The 20,625-nt window shown below is 31.8% G+C and overlaps 1 protein-coding gene across 1 annotated transcript; it reads left to right on the top strand.

The window, feature by feature from the left end:
* The first annotated feature begins 892 nt into the window (after positions 1-892).
* brox (BRO1 domain and CAAX motif containing) lies at positions 893-18,813 on the top strand. Its single transcript, XM_073853135.1, has 13 exons — positions 893-995; positions 2,482-2,595; positions 2,905-3,011; positions 3,129-3,225; positions 3,611-3,706; positions 5,397-5,469; positions 6,232-6,337; positions 6,427-6,516; positions 7,904-7,989; positions 8,187-8,268; positions 10,468-10,618; positions 10,726-10,885; positions 15,826-18,813. The coding sequence occupies exons 2-13, from the start codon at positions 2,495-2,497 to the stop codon at positions 15,910-15,912; spliced, it is 1,236 nt and encodes a 411-aa protein (XP_073709236.1). The 5' UTR covers positions 893-995; positions 2,482-2,494; the 3' UTR covers positions 15,913-18,813.
* Positions 18,814-20,625: the final 1,812 nt, after the last annotated feature.

Below are 20,625 nucleotides of genomic sequence, written 5' to 3'. Positions count from 1 at the left end.
CCAGGGTCACATATATATTAAAGACAAATATGTTATGTTTATATTGATATGTAATATAAATTATATGTACATGCAATAAAATATACACTGTATTTGTATACAACTGTAAACAACTTCTTTTCCATGTGATTAATCACAATTAATCATTTGAGAGCACTAGATTTTTAGAATTTACAAGAGATTTGTGATAGTAGTGTAAAATTAGTGAGTAATTGCATAAAGCACTTTATTAATAACATTTTCTTGTCTTAGCCAGCAATGATTTATCATTAATATCCAATGCATCCAATGCCGAAACATAAGCTAACTATAATTCCGACCTTTATTAGGCTACACAGAATAAATCCTTATGGTCATGAAAATTGTTTTCATTTTAAAGCTATTTATCTATAATCTATGTTTCTATAATTTTGTCTATTACTATCCACCTTATTTTTTCCCATAAGAGCGGGTGCAGTCATTTGTATTAATGTATTATCTTAAATACAAACACATTGATTTGTAGTGAAAACAGTGGTTATTTTTCTCATCATTTCTGTATAGCGGCTAACAAACCGGAAGTCTCGCCCATAGGCTTACTTCCGCGTTGAAGAAAAGGCTGGATACTGTTTTGTTTTTTTTAATGTTGTAGTTTTTCCTCCTCGCACCAAGTCATTCGGACTCATGTAAGTTGTTTTAAGTTAAAATAAAATTTGTATTTGTTTCCTTTAGACTCTCTGTACTTAAAAATACAAATTATTTTAATGCGTATTCAAGTTAGAAACTGTTTTCTCAATTAAAAAAAAAAAATGTTAGTTTTAACCTTAACGTTACCAAAACACGCATCAAAATAATGACGTAAGCGTGGGGTTTTTAACCAATAGGCGTGTGCTTGACGTCACCGCCCGACGTACGTCATACAGGAAGAGCGTTCATTGTTTTGGCGTTTCCTGATCTAACATCTTTGGAGTCTCGCCGATTAAAACAACAAACATCTGACAGTCGACACATTTCTGGTATAAAGACATATCTATTTTATTTTTAAATGAGCGTTTAGAGTCTGTTGTGAGATTTGAGCGTGTAGCTGCTGTGTTTACTGGTGTTGAACAGCGAGTCTCTGCCTCAGTTGATTTCTTTCAGGGTTTTATTCATGTTTTGAACAACATTAAGATCACAAATCAGTGTGTTTTCATTTGTAGACAATGAAGAATCAACAGTAGGTTGTGTTTGGGTAGTGTATTGCATTTTTTATTTACGTAGATCTGTTGATAAACAAGGCCGAGATGTTATAAATGGACCTGCCTTATCAAATGACTCATTGATCATTCACTAAATCGATAAACCGTGGTTTGATCTTATGATTTGATCTCTAAAGAGTTCTTTTATAAATAAACATTTCTTCTTAATGGAAAAAATGCCGGACCTATTAATAGATGTGAAATACACTACCAATCAAAAGTTTTGGAACAGTAAGATTTTTAATGTTTTTGAAAGGTCTCTTATGCTTACCAAACCTGCATTTTTTTTTAAATCTAAAGTGCAGCAAAAACAGTAAAAAATTGAAATATTTTTACTATTTAAAATAGCTGTTTTCTATTTGAATATATTTTAAAATGTAATTTATTCTTGTGAATTCAAAGCTAAATTTTCAGCATCATCACTCTTTAGTGTCACATGATTCTTCAGAAATCATTCTAATGTTTTGATTCGCTGCTCGAAAAACATTTATTATTATGTATTGTCAGGTATGTCATTGTCAGGTTTCTTTGATGAATAGAAAGTTCAGAAGAACAGCATTTATCTGAAATGGAAATCTTTTGTAACATTAGAAATGTCTTTATCATCACTTTTGATCAATGTAAAGCATCCTTGCTCAATGAAAGTATTAATTTCTATAAAAAATCGTACTGACTTCAAGCTTTTTGAATGGTATAGCGTATAATGTATAACAAAAGCTTTTTATTTCAGATAAATGGTGATCTTTGGATCTTTCTATTCATCAAGGAATCCTGAAAAAGTACTCAACTGTTTTAAATATTCATAATAATAATAATAAAGAAGGTTTCTTGAGCAGAAAATCAGCATATTAGAATGACTTGTGAAGGACCATGATGATGAGAATTCAGCTTTGATCATATATATGATAAATAGTAAAATTGCTTTTGCTGGATGAAATAAATGCAGGCTTTGGAGAGCAGAAGAGAATAAAAATCTTACTGTTCAAAAACTTTGGACTGATAGTGAATGATCAGTCATTTATTTGCCTGTAACTTGTATATTTATCACAAGCATTGAAAATATAAATGGTAATAACATCAGTGAGGGCTCTCAGTTATATGGAAAATCATATAATGTCTAATCAACTAGAAGTGTTTCTCAGATGATTGGGATCCAGATTTTACACTAAATATTTGGTGGTGATCATTCAACAGCAAATCCAATGCCCTAGATTAAATATTAAAATAAACTTACATTGATAATAACATCTTTCTTCACATTTAGGTGTCTTCTCACTATGACTCACTGGTTCCACCGAAACCCTTTGAAAGCCACAGCGCCCGTGTCCTTCAACCTGTACGGCGTGGCATCCAGTCCCGCTGCCAATAAGATCTGCAAGTGAGGATTTTATGCTCATATTATACATTCATTGTATGTTAGGGCGACCATATGCCCTCTTTTCCTGGCTGGTATTTGTGAATTGCCTAAAATGTCCAGATTTTGGCTTGGTTTTCCAATAGTCCGAGAATAAGTGTGCAGGCATTGTGCATAATTGACCAATCGTGGCACATGAGAAAAAAAACAAAGCCAAAACACAGATATTTTAGGCATTTTAAGAAACCCACCTGAGGAAAAAAGGACGTATGGTCAACTTACTTGTATGTGCATGATCATTTGTCTAATATAAATGTTAAATCTCTGTCTCAGTGACTTGAGAACGACACGGGCCCGGCTGCTGGACATGTTCACAGATGCCACATGTACCCCGGAGATCTTGAAGAAATCCAGTGATGAATATTTTGCTCTCTTACAGGGTTTGTGCACTGTTTTGTTTCATCTCGGGTCAGATATTTCTGTGTTGTGCATGCTTGTTTTTATTAATTTGCATTTATTTTGCTCAGAGACATGCTGTTGTTTTGTTGCTGTTATAGGATTCATCATGCCGCTGGATGGAACCACACAAGAGAGCAAGCTGCGCTTCATCCAGAACTTCAAATGGACTGATACTTTACAGGGAAATATCGCAAGGTGACACAGAAAGAGCCGGAAATGTTACAAAATGTGGTTTTGTGGTTTAGAACAGTGGTTTTCAACTGGTTTCCTATTCTAGTGAAAAAAGCTATGCTAAAGTAAACAAAAATGAGTGCATATGATGCATTATAAAAGTATTTCAATGCATTAATAAGGCCTTGTCAAGCACCTTATAATGCATTGTATGACTTTGTGAATAATTGTAGTCACAGTTGTAACACATTATAATAATTATTTATTAATTGTTACACTTTTAGAACACATGACAAACAACCGATTTTAAATATCACCTGCAAATGCATTTTAAAACAACAGTTACATAAACAGCAGACATAAATTGACATTTTTTTGATCAGAATTAAATATTATTTGTGTTTTTCAGTGCCCAGCAGGATGCTGTTTTTGAGCTGGTGTCTATGGCGTTTAATGTCGCCCTCTGGTACACCAAGTTTGCCTCAAGAATGGCCGGAAAGGAGAAGTAAGTAACGTGTTGCTGCTTTCTGTTATGATTGGTATGTCACAGGATTCTGTGATTTAAAATATTACCTGATGTAAAATAGAGATTAATATATGTGACCCTGGACCACAAAACCAGTCTTAAGTCGCTGGGGTTTATTTGAAGCAATAGCCAAAAATACATAGTATGGGTCAAAATTATTGATTTTTCTTTTATGTCAAAAATCATTAGGAAATTAAGTAAAGATCATGTTCCATGAAGATTTTTTGTAAAATTCCTACTGTAAATATATCAAAATGTAATTTTTGATTAGTAATATGCATTGTTAAGAACTTAATTTGGACAACTTTAAAGGTGATTTTCTCAGTATTTAGATTTTTTGCACCCTTAGATTCCAGATTTTCCAATAGTTGTATCTCGGCCAAATATTGTCCTATCCTAACAAACCATATATCAATAGAAAGCTTATTTATTGAGCTTTCGTATGATGTATATATCTCAGTTTTGTAAAATTTTACCTTATGACTGGTTTTGTGGTCCAGGGTCATATATGATGTTAGTATATGTATGTATCTACACCTTCTAGAGTTGTACACATGCAGAAAGATGTACTTGAATATGTGAGACATTTAACATTTAAAACCAGGCCACCAATTTCTTATAGTTGTGCTAGTTTCATATATCAAGTATGTAGTTTTTCAACTAAAAGTAAAACTATTTAAAAAAAACCTAAATAAATAAATATTTTATCCTTTATATATATAAAAAAAAAAAGTAAAAAAAAAACGAAAAAGAGAAATGTTACTTTGTCAATTAATGTTAAAATTACTACCACTAAACAAAAAATAAAAGCTAAATAAAAATATTTTAAAAAATATCAAATGACAAGCATAGAAACGTCTGACTAATTTAAAATTGGTAATGAGTTCTATAATAATACTCAACCAGACAGTAAGGTTTTTTTTAATTCTTTAATTTTTTATTCTCTTCTGCTTACCAAGCATGCCTTTATTTGATCGAAAGTACAGCAAAAGCTGTGAAATATTTTTACTATTTAAATGTAATTTATTTCTGTGATCAAAGCTGAATTTTCAGCATCATTACTCCAGTCTTCAGTGTCACACGATCCTTCAGAAATCATTCTAATATGCTGATTTGCTGTTCAAGAAACATTTATTATTAGTATTATTATTATTAATATTTAAAACAGTTGAGTACATTTTTTTTTTCAGGATTCTTGGAATGTAAAGAAGAATATTAGATTATTAGAATGATTTCTGAAGGATCATGTGACTGGAGTAATGATGCTAAAAATTCAGCTTTGAAATCACAGGAATAAATTACATTTTAAAATATTTTCAAATAGAAAGCAGATATTTTAAATAGTAAAAATATTACAATATATGTTTTGCTGTACTTTGGATCAAATATATGCAGGCTTGGTGTTTTAAAAAAACCTTTGTTCAAAAACCTTTGACTGGTAGTGTCTTTAAATATTTCAGAATCAATATTTTGTTTATTTAATTTTTATTTGGTAAATAGGCGTGTAATAAATGAGTTTATGTATGTCAGTCAGCTGGTCATTATCTCAAACTCCAGTGTGTAATGTAATATATTTATATGTGTTAGAAATTAAATCGGAACGTTTAGTTTTAAATGGTATTTATTTAGTATTTAATTAAAGGCATGTTGTTTTTGTTTCCAATTGCAGCATCACAGAGGACGAGGCCAAAGACGTTCACAAGAGTTTGAAAATCGCTGCTGGAATATTTAAAACCCTCAAGGTAAAATGTCCTTATTTTGTGACAAATTTAAGCAATAGAGACTCTGGCATTACACTGATTTGTCTAAAATCCCTTAACCCTCTGGGCCTCTTTGTTCATTTTTGATTGAATAATTGTATGTTTTGAAATTTAAAAAATCGTAGGTTCATCGGAATGAGATGACACTTGATTGAGGTGACTTTTGTTGCATTAGCTATGTGAGCACACAAAAAAAAAAAATCAGTGACATGATTCGGATATGTTAAAGGGTAAAAAAAATAGTCACACTTGGCTCCTTCGCAGTCAAAAATGACCGACATTGGAAATGAATAGGAAATAACTGCAATAATTCAGAGAATCTTTTGGTGGTACAAGCTACAAATCAGCCACTGTGCTGAAAAAAAGTGTTTAGCAAAAAATGTTGCATTTATTAAAAAATAATACATAATTAAATACAAAAAATATATAATTTTAGTGGAAAAAATTGTTTCATTAAAATTGTACAAATATTGCATAGTATCATTAAAAACTCCTCAAAATTCTAAATAATAATCACAAAATATTATTGAATTACTAAAAGTTACTTTTTAAGGCTTTGGTCACTTTTGACCGCGAAGGAGCCAAGTGTGACTCTTAAACGAAGAGGCCCAGAGGGTTAAACATGTTAAAATCACTGTAATGCATGGTCTTAATTGTCTAACTGCTCGATCTATGGTAGTATCTTGTCTCTATGTTACTCGTCTTTTCTTGCTGAATGTGCTCATGTGGTGTGTTTCCTGTCAGGAGACTCATATTCCTCGGCTCATCACTCCAGCAGAGAAGGGTCGAGACCTGGAGCCGCGAGTCATTGACACCTACATTGTGCAGAGTCAGGCAGAGGCTCAGGAGGGTAAAACACACTGATAGTAACGATCGCTAGAGATAGAGCTGCTCTGTGTGTGTGTGTGTGTGAGATGGTTCATGTGTCTCTGTTTTTAGTCACCATCGCCAGAGCCATCGAGTTGAAGCACAACTCCTCCCTCATCGCAGCGCTGTCATTTGAGACTGCAAACTTTTACCAGAAAGCTGGTAGGTTTGTAGGCTTTGATCCGTTTTGCCTCTCTGTATTTAATTCTGCATTTAAATGTTCCTGCATTTCAATATTTTGGGGTGAGCTAGGGTGTTTGAATTAAAATAATTGTATCACGTTGAGACAGAGAGTGCAGAGAGATGTCAGGCATTAAGGCAAGACACTGCAGGTGAATAGAGAGTTAGATCACCTTGTTTACCCAGTTGATTGATTCAATTGATAATTGCACACATTTTTTGTATTACAAGTTTTCTAAATATGCAAATAAGGCATTATTTAATTAAATATGTGCTAATTTGCATACAGTTCTAGTACAAAAATCTAAACACTGGATCAAGTCAGTTTTTTGACATATTAGAGTCAGATGTTTTTACTGAAGGAATTTTGGGTATCTCATTTTGTCACTCCATAATTCAGAAAAAACTTAGAACAGGCAGAAAATATTTGTTCAATATTTTTATTTTTATTTTGGGGGGGGAATAAAATGTTGTATAAAATCAAGCAAATCATATATAAACAAATCCATCTGTAAAAACCTTCAGGATATAGACGGGAATAAAAATGTCAAGTTTGGTGTGTGTAAGTGCTACTGAAGTAGAGATTTGTGGCTCAGTGTAGGAGAAAAAACTCATTTTGAGAAAACGGCCTTTAAAAATATGGATTGTAATTGAAATCCATTGACAAAATAGATAAAGTGCTATAAAAGAAAGACCTAACAGTGTCTTTTCGGATGTTTTCTTTTTACTAGTCTGAAAAAACACTTTAGGAAAAAGCAAAAAGGCCAAAATCTCAAAAAAATTTCACAATGTTTTTGCATGCAGTGTCTCCTCTTAAAATCAATAGTTTTTGACAATCGTTAATATTCAGCTTAGTCATTATACGGAAACATTCAAGCATTCATCCAGTGTTTCAGAGAACTGCCAGTCCAATTTTTTTAAACAGTAAGATTTTTTATGTTTTTTAAAGAAATTTCTTCTGCTCACCAAGCCTGCAATTATTTGATCCAAGGTACAACAAAAACTGTAAAATTTAGAAATATTTTTACTATTTAAAATAACTGTTTTCTATTGAAATATATTTTAAAATGTAATTTATTCCTGTGATTTCAAAGCTGAATTTTTAGCATCATTACTCCAGTCTTCTTCAGTGTCACATGATCCTTCAGAAATCATTCTAATATTCTGATTTGCTGCTCAAAAATCATTTATTATTATTATTATTATTATTATTATTATGAAAACAGCTGGGTTTTTTAACAAAAAAAAAGGTATATATGTCAAATAAATGCAGGCTTGGTGAGCATAAGAGTCTTCTTTAAAAAACATTTTACCGTTTCAAAAATGTTTGACTATATTATTTTTAAGATTCTGTTTCATATTTGCTCAGATCACACTCTGAACACTTTGGACCCAGAATGCAGCAGTAAATGGAAGAAATACCTGCAGCTGAAGCAGCACTTCTACATGGCTTATGTGAGTCTGTCTGAATCTGAAAACATCTGTATGTAGATTAAATGATTGAGGTTTCTAGATCATTTTAGTGAAGCGATAATTCAACATGCAATACTGACGGATTTGGGGGGGCAAGAATTTCTCTTGGTTTTTTTTGACATTTGGTCACACTAATGCAATAAATATCTTACTGTATGATTTGTTTGTGTTATTTACAGGCACACTGCTATCATGGACAGACTCTTCTCGCGAGTGATAAATGTGGAGAGGCCATAAGATCCCTGCAGGAGGCTGAGAAATGTACGCAAATGATGAAACCACCAACAAATGATTACATTTCAGCCTTATATGATGTGCGATTGAGTATTTTAGTGGACATATTTTATATTCAAAGACATATTTTGTTATTTAACACTGATAAAAGAAAAGAAAAGAGAAAAGTTGTTATAGTTCAAATGTGCAACTTTATACAGTTTTCACTAGAAATTGCTAGTATATCTCACAATTAATTACACAAATGTGACCCTGGACCACAAAACCAGTCATAAAGTTCAGTTTTTTGAAATTGAGATGTCTGAAAGCTAAATAAATACGCTTTCTGGAATCTAAAGGTTGCATAAATATCTAAATATTGAGAAAATCGCCTTTTAAAGTTGTCCAAATGAAGTTCTTAGCAATGCATATTACTAATTAAAAATATTTACAGTAGGAAATTTACAAAAAATCATCATGGACACTTTACTTAATATCCTAATGATTTTACTTAATATCCTAATGATTTTTAGCGTAAAAGAAAAATTTACAATGTGTTTTTGGCAATTACTACAAATATACCTGTGCTACTTAAGACAATCACAAATGTGAAATTTTGAAGTAGAAACACTGAAATATTGAAACTCTGAAATATTTTATTCGCAACTTAAGTTTTCACAGTGTATGTAACAGAAAAGGTTAAATTAGGGTGACCATATTTTAGTTTTCAAAAAAGAGGACGTACGACGGGGGTGATTTGGGCTCCTAGTTTTGGTATCAAAATATGGCATTTCCATACCAAAACTACATATTTTACAGTCACCGTTACACAGATTGATCATAAACACAGCTAAAAAGCTTCCTTCCACAGTGGCCATACTTCACAAAACTAATATCTACCTCAGTTTTATCACAGGTAGAATTCAAAATGTTTCAATAATTCAAACTTTTAACCCATGGGAGAAAATCAACCCGCCGCAACAGTTTAAAATCAGCTCAGTTCCGTGAAAGAATTTAACACAAGCTGCATCCAAAGCGATTTAAATACTCTGCATATTGATAGCGACTCCATGATGCATGAAAATTATATTCAATGTTATAAAGTTTGCAGGAGCGGAATTAAGAAAACAGTTCTGTGCAAGGCTTTAATACAAAAACGCACACAATGATTGGCGACTGTAGAAAGCAAAAGCCAAACCCCAGACATTTTGGGTGATTTAGGAATCCTGGCAGGACGCAAAAAGTCAGGGAAAAGAGGACGTATGGTCACCCTAGTTAAATGTCTTTTTGTAAAATGATGCATTAAAGGAGTAGATCGCTTTCAGAACTAAAATTTATAGATAATGTACTCACTCCTTAAGATGTTCAAATCTTTCTTTCTTCAGTCGTCAAAAAATGATGTTTTTTGAGGAAAACATTTCAGGATTTTTCTGTCTATAATGGACTTCTATGGTGTCCGTGAGTTTGAACTTCCAAAATGCAGTTTAAATGCAGCTTCAAAGGGCTCTAAGCTGAGGAAGAAGGGTCTTTTCTAGCGAAACGATCGGTTATTTTCTAAAAACATTTACAACTTATATACTTTTTAAATCTCAAACGCTCGTCTTGCCTAGCTCTGCGTGAACTCTGTGTATTCCAGTTCATGACAGTTAGGGTATGTCGAAAAACTCACATCTCATTTTATCCTCCAACTTCAGAATCGTCCTACATCACTGCAGAAGTACCGACCCAGTGTTTACAAAGTAAACGTGCAAAAAGGATCAAACACCCTTTACAAAAAAAGGTACAACAGCGATGTAGGATGATTCGGAGTTGAAGCTGGAGGAGAAAATTAGATGAGAGTTTTTCCACATACCCTAAATATCTTGAACTGGAATACACACAGAGCTAGACAAGACGAGCATTTGAGGTTAAAAAGTGTATAAATTGTAAATTTTATTTAGAGAATAACTGATTGTTTTGCTAGATAAGATCCTTCTTTCCTTGGCTGGGATCGTTTAGAGCCATTTGAAGCTGCATTTTGGAAGTTCAAACTCGGGGGCACCATAGAAGTCCACTATATGAAGAGAAAAACCTGAAATGTTTTTCTCAAAAAACAATTTCCTTACGAATGAAGAAAGAAAGACATTAACATCTTGGATGACAAGGACATTTTTGTTCTGAAAGTGAACTAGTCCTTTAATGGCTTTCTGTGTGAAATCTTTCCTTTTAATGGTTGTAACCAATTAAATTGTAATCTCTGTGTCTCAGTTTATTCCCGGGCTGAAGCCTTGTGTAAAGAGTACCGTCAGATGAAGGGTCCCGGCAGCACGGCCAAACCCTCCGAACAGCTCTTCTTTAAGAAACTGGGCACGTTCATCAAAAACACCCTGGAGAAATGCCAGAGAGAGAACGGCTTCATGTGAGTCAAACACGGATTCAGATAATGACGTTTAACATGCAAATGCCCCAAGAGTGATAAAACGATTCCTAGAGAACTCCATTTTCACGGCTGGATTTCTGTCTCAGTTACTTTCATAAGGTTCCTGCTGAAGCTCCAGCGCTGGAACTGAAGGCTAGTTACGGTTTGGCTGAACCGACTCCATTCGAGCTCCCGTCTCTCAACGCTCAGTGCACACCTGAAGTCTACGCAACCTTTGATTTGACCAAAGGACCCAAAGAAGACAAAGTGAGGAGAGCTTTCTGTTCCCAAGAGTTTACATGCACCTTGCAAAATCTGCAACATGTGAATTATTTCAGAAAATAAGAGGGATCATACAAAATGCATGTTATTTTTTTATTTAGTACTGGCTTGAATAAGATATTTCACATAGATGTTTACATATAGTCCACAAGAGAAAATAATAGTTGAATTTATACAAAATGACCCTGTTCAAAAGTTTACTTACACTTGATTATTAATACTGTGTTGTTACCTGAATGATCCACAGCCGTGTTTTATTTATTTTTTTGTTTAGTGATTGTTGTTAATGAGCCCCTTGTTTGTCCTGAACAGTTAAACTGCCTGCTGTTCTTCCGAAAGTCATTCAGGTCCCACAAATTCTTGTTTTTTCAGCATTTTATAACGTTTTTCAACTTTGACTGTATGATTTTGAGATCCATCTTTTCACACCGAGGACAACCGAGGGACTCATATGCAACTATTACAGAAGGTTCAAACACTCACTGATGCTCCAGAAGGAAAAACCATGCATTAAAGTCCACCTGAAATCAAAATTAAAGTTTTTTGGCTCTTAGTATGAATATATTAGCTTTAAGATTATCTGTAAGCTAGTGTGCTTCAAAACAACGACAAAATTCGCGTTTACAAGATATGGGCATTCAAAACTTACAGTCTCGTCACTTCCTCCAATCAAATGCTCTATAGAGTCCGTAGTGTCCCGCCCCCTACACAGACGCAATAACACGGAGCAGATCATATGCACTCATATTAGGGCTGGGCAATTTGGCTTAGAATCAAAATCTCGATTAATTGAACATTTTAACCCGATTACGATTAATGAACGATTATTTTATTTATTAATAAAATTATATTTAATTATATTTATATAATATTTATTTTTTTGCCCTCATAGTTCACTGACAAGTTTTGTACAGTAAATATGTTCACATATTACAAGCGAGAGATTTTTGGATGAATGGTGCATTACTTGATTTTAAAATAATTGAAGGAAACACACTATCTACGATCTATGATTATTAATTGAACATCAGTGTTGAACAACTGAAATTAAAGCAAGCATTGCTTAAAACGAAAAGTCACATTTTTCTTAAATTAGTGAAAATAAATAACTTGCACTATTGGAAACAAAATAAATAATTTTCAATGTTTTTCATATTAAAAGTAGAAAATAAGCAGTATCTCCTCTAAATAAAATTACCCTTGTATATCCTGTAAATACTTTTTACTGTATAAATACTGTTTAAGCTCTCCATCGACATGTCGGCGGAATAACGGAACGGAGCGCTAGTGTTTTTTAAAGGGAAAGTAATTGAAATAATCTTCCTGGAAAAATTTTAACGATTATAGGTTCTGAATGTCGATTTCGATTATTTTTCGATTAATCGCCCAGCCCTAACTCATATGTGACCCTGGACCACAAAACCAGTCTTAAGTCGCTGGGGTATATTTGTAGCAATAGCCAAAAATACATTGCATGGGTCAAAATTTTAGATTTTTCTTTTATGCCAAAAATCATTAAGAAATTAAGTAAAGTTCATGTTCCATGAAGATTTTTTTGTAAAATTCCTACTGTAAACATATCAAAATGTAATTTTTGATTTTTAATATGCATTAAGAACCTAATTTGGACAACTTTAAAGGTGATTTTCTCAGTCTTTGATTTTTTTGCATCCTCAGATTTCTGATTTCAAATAGATGTATCTCAGTCAAATATTGTCCTATCCTAACAAACCATACATCAATAGAAAGCTTATTTATTATTATGATGTATAAATTTCAGTTTTGTCAAATTTAACCTTATGACTGGTTTTGTGGTCCAGGGTCACATATGTGCGGTCGGCATGATTATGATCACTATTTTGTTTTAGCAAGAGTTTCATATTGAATCTGTGGGGTAATTTATTAGACTGTGGCTGTCATAAGCTTACAAATGCGGCTTTACTGAGCTCAACGGCTCTGGCCCGAGCAGATACAAATGGAACGCTATTGGCTATTCAAAATAAGTGGGCGGGGCTGGGCGATATGTTTTTTTTTTTTTTAGTTAAAAGTACGTCACCACATAGAATAACGCTGCTTGTTTCAAGGCACTTCAGTGGACCTTTAAGAACTGTGGGGTGAAAACTTTTGCATTTGATAGTCAGGGTAAATTTAACTTATTTTGTCTTTTGGAAAACATGTATCATCTGTAGCATCTGAAGGGCAGTACTAAAAAAAAAAAAAAAAAAAAGGTATTTAGGCAAAATAAGAGAAATGTACACATCTTCATTCTGGTCAAAAGTTTTCACCCCCCGGCTTTTAATGCATGGTTTTTCCTTCTGGAGCATCAGTGAGTGTTTGAACCTTCTGTAATAGTTGCATATGAGTCCCTCAGTTGTCCTCAGTGTGAAAAGATGGATCTCAAAATCATACAGTCAAAATCATACAAAAAAAAAAAATCTGTGGGACCTGAAGGATTTTTCTGAAGAATAGCAGGCAGTTTAACTGTTCAGGATAAACAAGGGACTCATGAACAACTATCACTAAACAAAAAACACAGTTGTGTAGCGTTCAGGTAACTACACAGTATTAAGAAACTTTTGAACAGGGTTTTAATTAAAAAAAATCGCAGGCTATATGTAAATATCTTTTATGTGAAATATCTTATTCAGGTCAGTACTAAATAAAAAATAACATGCATTTTGTTCGATCCCTCTTATTTTGTTAAAATAATTAAAATTTTGCAGATTCTGTAAGGTGTATGTAAATGTTTGACCTTAACTGTGTATAGTATAGTGTATGTATAGTTGAGCATTTGTAAGATTTTTTTATGTTTTCAAAAGACGTCTCTAATGCTAAATGCCAAGGCTGCTATTAGATCACAAATATATGAAAAACAGTAAAATTGTGAAATATTATTACAATTAAAATATAATTTATTCCTGTGATCAATAATGATTTTCAGCATCATAACAGTCTTTAGTGTCACATGATCCTTCAGAAATCATTCTAATATGCTGCTTAAGAAACATTTCTGATTATTATCAATGTTGAAAATGCCTAATATTTTGGTGGAAGCTAGGATACATTTTATTTTTTCAGGATTCTTTGATGAATAGAAAGTTCTGAAGAACAGCATTTATTTGAAATAGAAATCTTTTGTAACATTATAAATGTCCTTCCTGTCACTTTTGATCAATTTAATGCATCTTTAATTAATTAAAGTATTAATAAGTATTAATTAAATTAGCTAGAAACTGATTTAAGCACTTAAAATATTACCATTTTGCTTTTTTTTTCTTCACAAAACAGTCTCAGAACAAAATGTCAAATTTCACCCCAACATTTGAAAATATAGATGTATGTTTTTGCATTAGGAAAATTGAGATTTATTGCATTCTAACATTATTTTCATGACAATTAAGCACATTGTCTTTAAAGTTCCTCATCATTTCAATATTGTTTTAAATGTGTGTGTATATATATAAATGTACACATATATGCTCATCAAGGCTGCATTTATTTGATCAAAATTACAGAAAAAAATGTAATATTGTGAAATATTATTTCAATTAAAAAAATAATTATTTTCTATGTGAATATTTTAAAATGTAATTTATTTCTGTAACACAAAGCAATATTTTCAGCATCATTACTCCAGTCTTCAGTGTCACATGAACCTTCAGAAATCATTCTAATATGCTGATTTTTGAGGATTCTTTGGTGAAAAGAACAGCATTTATGTGAAATAGAAACCTTTGTTACATTATAAATGTCCTTACTGTAACTTTTGATCAATTTAATGCATCTTTTATTAATTAAAGTATCAATTAGTATTAATTAAATTAGCTAAAAACTGATTTAAACACTTAAAATATTACCATTTTGTATTTTTTTTTTTCACAAAACAGTCTCAGAACAAAAAAAAAAAAAAAAATATATATATATATATATATATATATATATATATATATATATATTATGTATATATATATATATATATATATATGTATGTATGTATGTTTTTGCATTAGGAAAATTAAGATTTATTGCATTCTAACATTATTTTCATGACAATTAAGCACATTGTCTTTAAAGTTCCTCATCATTGCAATATTGTTTTAAATGTGTGTATACATATATAAATATACATATGTGACCCTGGACCACAAAACCAGTCTTAAGTCGCTGGGGTTTATTTGTAGCAATAGCCAAAAATACATTGCATGGGTTAAAATTTTTGATTTTTTTTTTATGCCAAAAATCATTAAGAAATTAAGTAAAGTTCATGTTCCATGAAGATTTTTTGTCAAATTCCTACTGTAAACATATCAAAATGTAATTTTTGATTAGTAATATGCATTGTTAAGAACCTAATTTGGACAACTTTAAAGGTGATTTTCTCAGTATTTTGATTTTTTTGCATCCTCAGATTTCTGATTTCAAATAGATGTATCTCAGTCAAATATTGTCCTATCCTAATAAACCATACATCAATAGAAAGCTTATTTATTGAGCTTTCATATGAGGTATATATCTCATTTTTGTCAAATTTAACCTTATGACTGGTTTTGTGGTCCAGGGTCACATATATGCTCATCAAGGCTGCATTTATTTGATCAAAATTACAGAAAAAAATGTAATATTGTGAAATATTATTTCAATTAAAAAAATAATTATTTTCAATGTGAACATTTTAAAATGTAATTTATTTCTGTAACACAAAGCAAAATTTTCAGCATCATTACTCCAGTCTTCAGTGTCACATGATCCTTCAGAAATCATTCTAATATTCTGATTTATGAGGATTCTTTGATGAAAAGAACAGCATTTATGTGAAATAGAAACCTTTGTAACATTATAAATGTCCCTACTGTCACTTCGGATCAATTTAATCCAACTTAAATCCAAAAATATTAACATTTTTGTGTCATTTTTCCCCTGTCCAGGCAAAAGTGAAGCACGACGAGGAGATAAAGCCGGTGAAGGAGCCGGATCTGAAGCCGCAGAAGGACACGGGCTGCGTCATCTCTTAAACTCCCGCTGAAGAATCGACAGACAGGTGAAGCATGAGGTCCAGGAGATCTGGAGGAGTCTGTAATCTTCTCTTGTGTAATTCTCTCCCCTGCTCAGATATATCCCAATATAACATAGTGATATAACAGTGGCGTCTGTCTCGTGCTCGGATTCTGTTTCAGGTGTTTCGTCTACAAACGACAGATGTTCTAATGAAGGATTGCGTGACTAATCTGACCAACAGTTAATCCTAATTACCCAGACTTAATCTGAATTATACCACCATTTGATTTGCACTTGATTATCTCTCTCTCTCTAGCAGAATGTAGGGGATTTTTAGTCAGATGATTTTAAGGTTTATTGGGTCCATTGATTAACTAAATTCAACTTTTAAAAAAAGATAATAATCATATTCATCATTTAACTTTTCATAGTGATGCTGGAAAATTATCCATTGTTTAATACAAATACAAAATGTCAAATTTCACCCCAACATTTTTGCATTAAGAAAATTAAGATTTATTGCATTCTAACGTTATTTTCATGACAATTAAGCACATTGTCTTTAAAGTTCTTCATCATTGCAATATTGTTTTTAATGTGTGTGTGTATGTGTATATATATATCATCAAGGCTGCATTTTTTTAATCAAAAATACAGGAAAAACTGCAATATTGTGAAAATATTATTTCAATTCGAAAAATAATAGTTTTCTACGTGAATATATTTTAAAATGTAATTTATTCCTGTGATCCAGCATCTTCAGTGTCACATGATCCTTCACAAATCATTCTATGCTGATTTATTATCACTGTTGGAAACAGTAACCTGTGATGCTTTTTCTTCAGGAATCTTTGATCAATAAAAGGTTAAAAAGAACAGCATTTATTTAAAATAGAAAGGTTTTCTAATAATATACGCTACTGTTCAAAAGTTTGGGGTTAGTACATATTTATTTCTTCTTTTTTTAAAAGAAATTATTACTTTTATTCAGCAAGGATGTGTTAAATCAATAAAAAGTGATAGCATAGATGTACATTGTTATAAAAGATTGATATTTTAAAATAAATGCTGTTCTTTTTAACTTGTTATTCATCAAAGAATCCTGAACAAAATAAATCACAGGTTTCAAAACATATTTGGCAGCAGAACGGTTTCCAATATTGATCAGTTTAATAATAAATCAGCATATTAGAATGATTTCTGAAGGATCATGTGACACTTAAGACTAAAGTAACAGCTGATTAAATTCAGCTTTGCTTTTCAGTAATAAATTATATTTTAGCAAACCACTATTTTATATTGTAATAACATTTTGCAATATTACAGTTTTTTTGTATTTTTGATCAAATAAATGCAGCCTTGATGAGCATAAGAGAGTTAAAAAAACACTACAAGTCTTACTGATTCCCCCCAAAAATAAATAATAATCATAAATAAATCAATTATTTACAATTTATCGCTTCCAAAAAAGTTTTACATAACATATGTACATGTGCTGTATATATCAATATATATGTATGTATATAAATATACACAAATACATGTATATATTTAGGAAATAAATGTAGTGTATATTTATATTCATATATATAATCTTATACATACATACATACACAGCACACATACATATATTATGTAAACACAACTTATTTTTGATGTGATTAATCACGATTAATTGATTTGACAGTACTTATATCTATATATTTATATGAAATATGGTATCATTTTATTATATATTATGACATTGCAGAAATGAGAATCTGGGGTTTAAATGTGCTTAACTGTTATGAATATAATATATTCTGTGTTGTATAATGATATATTTATAATGATATAAAGAAATACAAGATGCGATTCACTAAACAAAAGCTTAAAAATACAACACACAGTATATTAGTTTAACAAAATAAACGATTCTTACCTATAACTCGGTTACTGCACTTAAAATATCTGCTGTATGTAAAATAATTGTTAGTGGGAGGAGCGGACAAGCACATTTTATGTGGGTTGTGTTATAAAAAGAACAATAGTTCCCAGTTAAATTTGACATGGCCTGAGTGATGTAAAGTGCCATGAGTTTTGGTCTGATTATAATCTCACCATCTTTACACTCTTAAAAAATAAAGGAGCTGTTCACAGCGATGCCATAGAAGAACCAATTTTGTTTCCACAAAGAACCTTTACCTTTTTATAATCTGAAGAACCTTCTTTTGCCACAAAGAACCTTTTGTGAAACAGATGTCAAAGGTTCTTTATGAAACCATTTAGACAAAAAAGGTTCTTCTGTGGCATCGGGAAGCACCTTTGTTTTTAAGAGTGTAGTATCAACTTTCACTGGACTTAGTTTCCATATGTGTATATATTTACATTTATGTCATTTATGAAAAAATGATCTGCTTCTGATTTGAAACCTGTCCAAATAATTCAAAACATGGATTGCTGTGCTGAACATGTCAGAGGAAACTCTTTTTCTGTAAACTAAATACTGACATTTATGTGAACAAGTTTAACCATCTTTGAGTTCGTAAATGTGACACTGGTGCTTCATTTTAAGAGTCACACTTGTAAAAACGTCAAAAATACTAAATGCACTTTCACGGCTACAGGTACAGGAATGATCACTAAATGTGTCCCGCTTGTTATTTTGGCCCCTGCTTCGATTCATACGCAACAGCACATTGAAAATGAAGAGTTTGTGTGCTTATCAAGGGTAAATGATTGTCAGATATTTTGCTGTATATTTATTTAACACAAATTGTAAGATGACACTCCGCTCCACTTTTAGTTTTTTGTAATTATTTGCTTTGCCATCTATGCATTCATCATCATTATATATATACACTCACAGATTACGATGTCAACCTGTAACTCACAGTCATGCATTTAATGGCTTTTCCCATTAAAATGTGTGTCGACTATTTGTTTCGTGCAGCGTTTGTTGTCCAGACGTGAATGGGTTTTGAAATCATGTGGTTCATACTGGCGCAATCTTTGTGTAACACTAGCAATACGAGTATATCAAGATTATACGACGTCTGCGTCGGCAAATATGCAGTTCATGTGTCTTGGAACGATCTTAAACAAACGACATCCGTGTGCATAAAGCTTACTTCCTCCTGTGAGGGTGAAGGAAACTTTCTTGCAGACTGTGTCATGTGAGATTTGAGGATTGTTTGGAAGATATTCTGACCAAAGGAGCAAAACACAGAGGATTCTACTGGAAAAGGCACAACATGCACACAGACGTAAGTGTGTTTTATTTGCGTTTGATCAGATGCCGTATTTCAAGAGCAGAAGGTCAGTAGATCACTAGATTTTTTTTTTTAACCAAGCCTTTATTTAATGTACATACATGTATTGCAGCACCTCACTGCAAAAAATGATTTTCTTACTTAGATTTTTTTGTCTCGTTTCCAGCCAAAATATCTAAAAATTCTTAAATCAAGAAGGATTTTCTGGACGAGTAAAAATTAATGTCTTATTTTCAGAATAAACAAGCCAAAATTAAGTTATTTTTTCTTAGAACAAGCAAAATAATCTGCCAATGGGGTAAGAAAAAAAATCTTATTTCAAACAGAAAACAAGATTATTTTTCTTACCCCATTGGCAGATTATTTTGCTTGTTTCAAGAAGAAACACACTTAATTTTGACTTTTTTTTCTGAAAATAAGACATTAATTTTTACTCGTTTAGAAAATCCTTCTTGATTTAAGAATTTTTAGATATTTTGGCTGGAAACGAGACAAAAAATCTTAGTAAGAAAAGCATTTTTTGCAGTGCTGCCTTTGGTAAACACACCTTCACACTTCCTCACAAAATATTCAGGCTTACATTCAAGATTTATGTTATTGAATTGCATATAAAATCCATCCAGTGGAATAACGTAATCTAATAAACTTAATGTGATGCATATTTGGCAGTCGTACATAAATGAAACAGCTCAGATGTCTGCAATAGTACTAATAAACTCAATGTTTTAAACACACTTTATTACAGTGAGAGGATTTATGCTGATTCTAAGCTGTTTGAATAAATGCGTTTTGAAAATATTATTTAAAATCCAATAAACACAGATAATGATTTTTTTTTTGGTGTGAAATCTGACCTCTTTCGTTTATGTTTGACTGATAAATATGTTTCACATTAAGGGGAGACACTGCAGGCAAAAACACTGGTTTTCATGCACCTGCAAGTTTGAGAATTTGGGCTTTTTGGTTTTTCATAAAGTGTTTTTTCAGACTAGTGGAAAGAAAACATCCAAAAGAGACTGTTAAGTTTTTGTTTTATAGCTCTTTATCTATTTGTGTTAATAGATTACAATTAAAATCCATATTTTTAAAGGCTGTTTTCTCAAAATTAGTTTTTTTCTCCTACACTGAGCCATGAATCTCCACTTCAGGAGCACTTACACACACCAAACTTGACATTTTTATTCCTGTCTATATCCTGAAGGTTTTTACAGAGGGATTTGTTCAGATATAATTTGCTTGATTTTATACAATTTATTCCCCCCAAAAAACTGTAAAAAATCTATAATTTTCTGCCTGTTCTATAAGTATTTTCTGAAATATTGAGTGACAAAATGAGATACCAAAATTCCTTCTGTAAAAACATTTGACTCTAATATGTCAAAAAAAGAAAATGTAAACAAGAATTTTGAAACTGACTTCATCCAGTGTTTACATTTTTGTACTAGAAATGTATGCAAATTAGCGCATATTTAATTAAAT

Source organism: Garra rufa, chromosome 13 (assembly GCF_049309525.1).
Source record: "Garra rufa chromosome 13, GarRuf1.0, whole genome shotgun sequence".
Taxonomy (NCBI): domain Eukaryota; kingdom Metazoa; phylum Chordata; class Actinopteri; order Cypriniformes; family Cyprinidae; genus Garra; species Garra rufa.
Note: the sequence above shows the minus strand (reverse complement) of the source record. Positions and strands in the feature narration are given on the sequence as shown.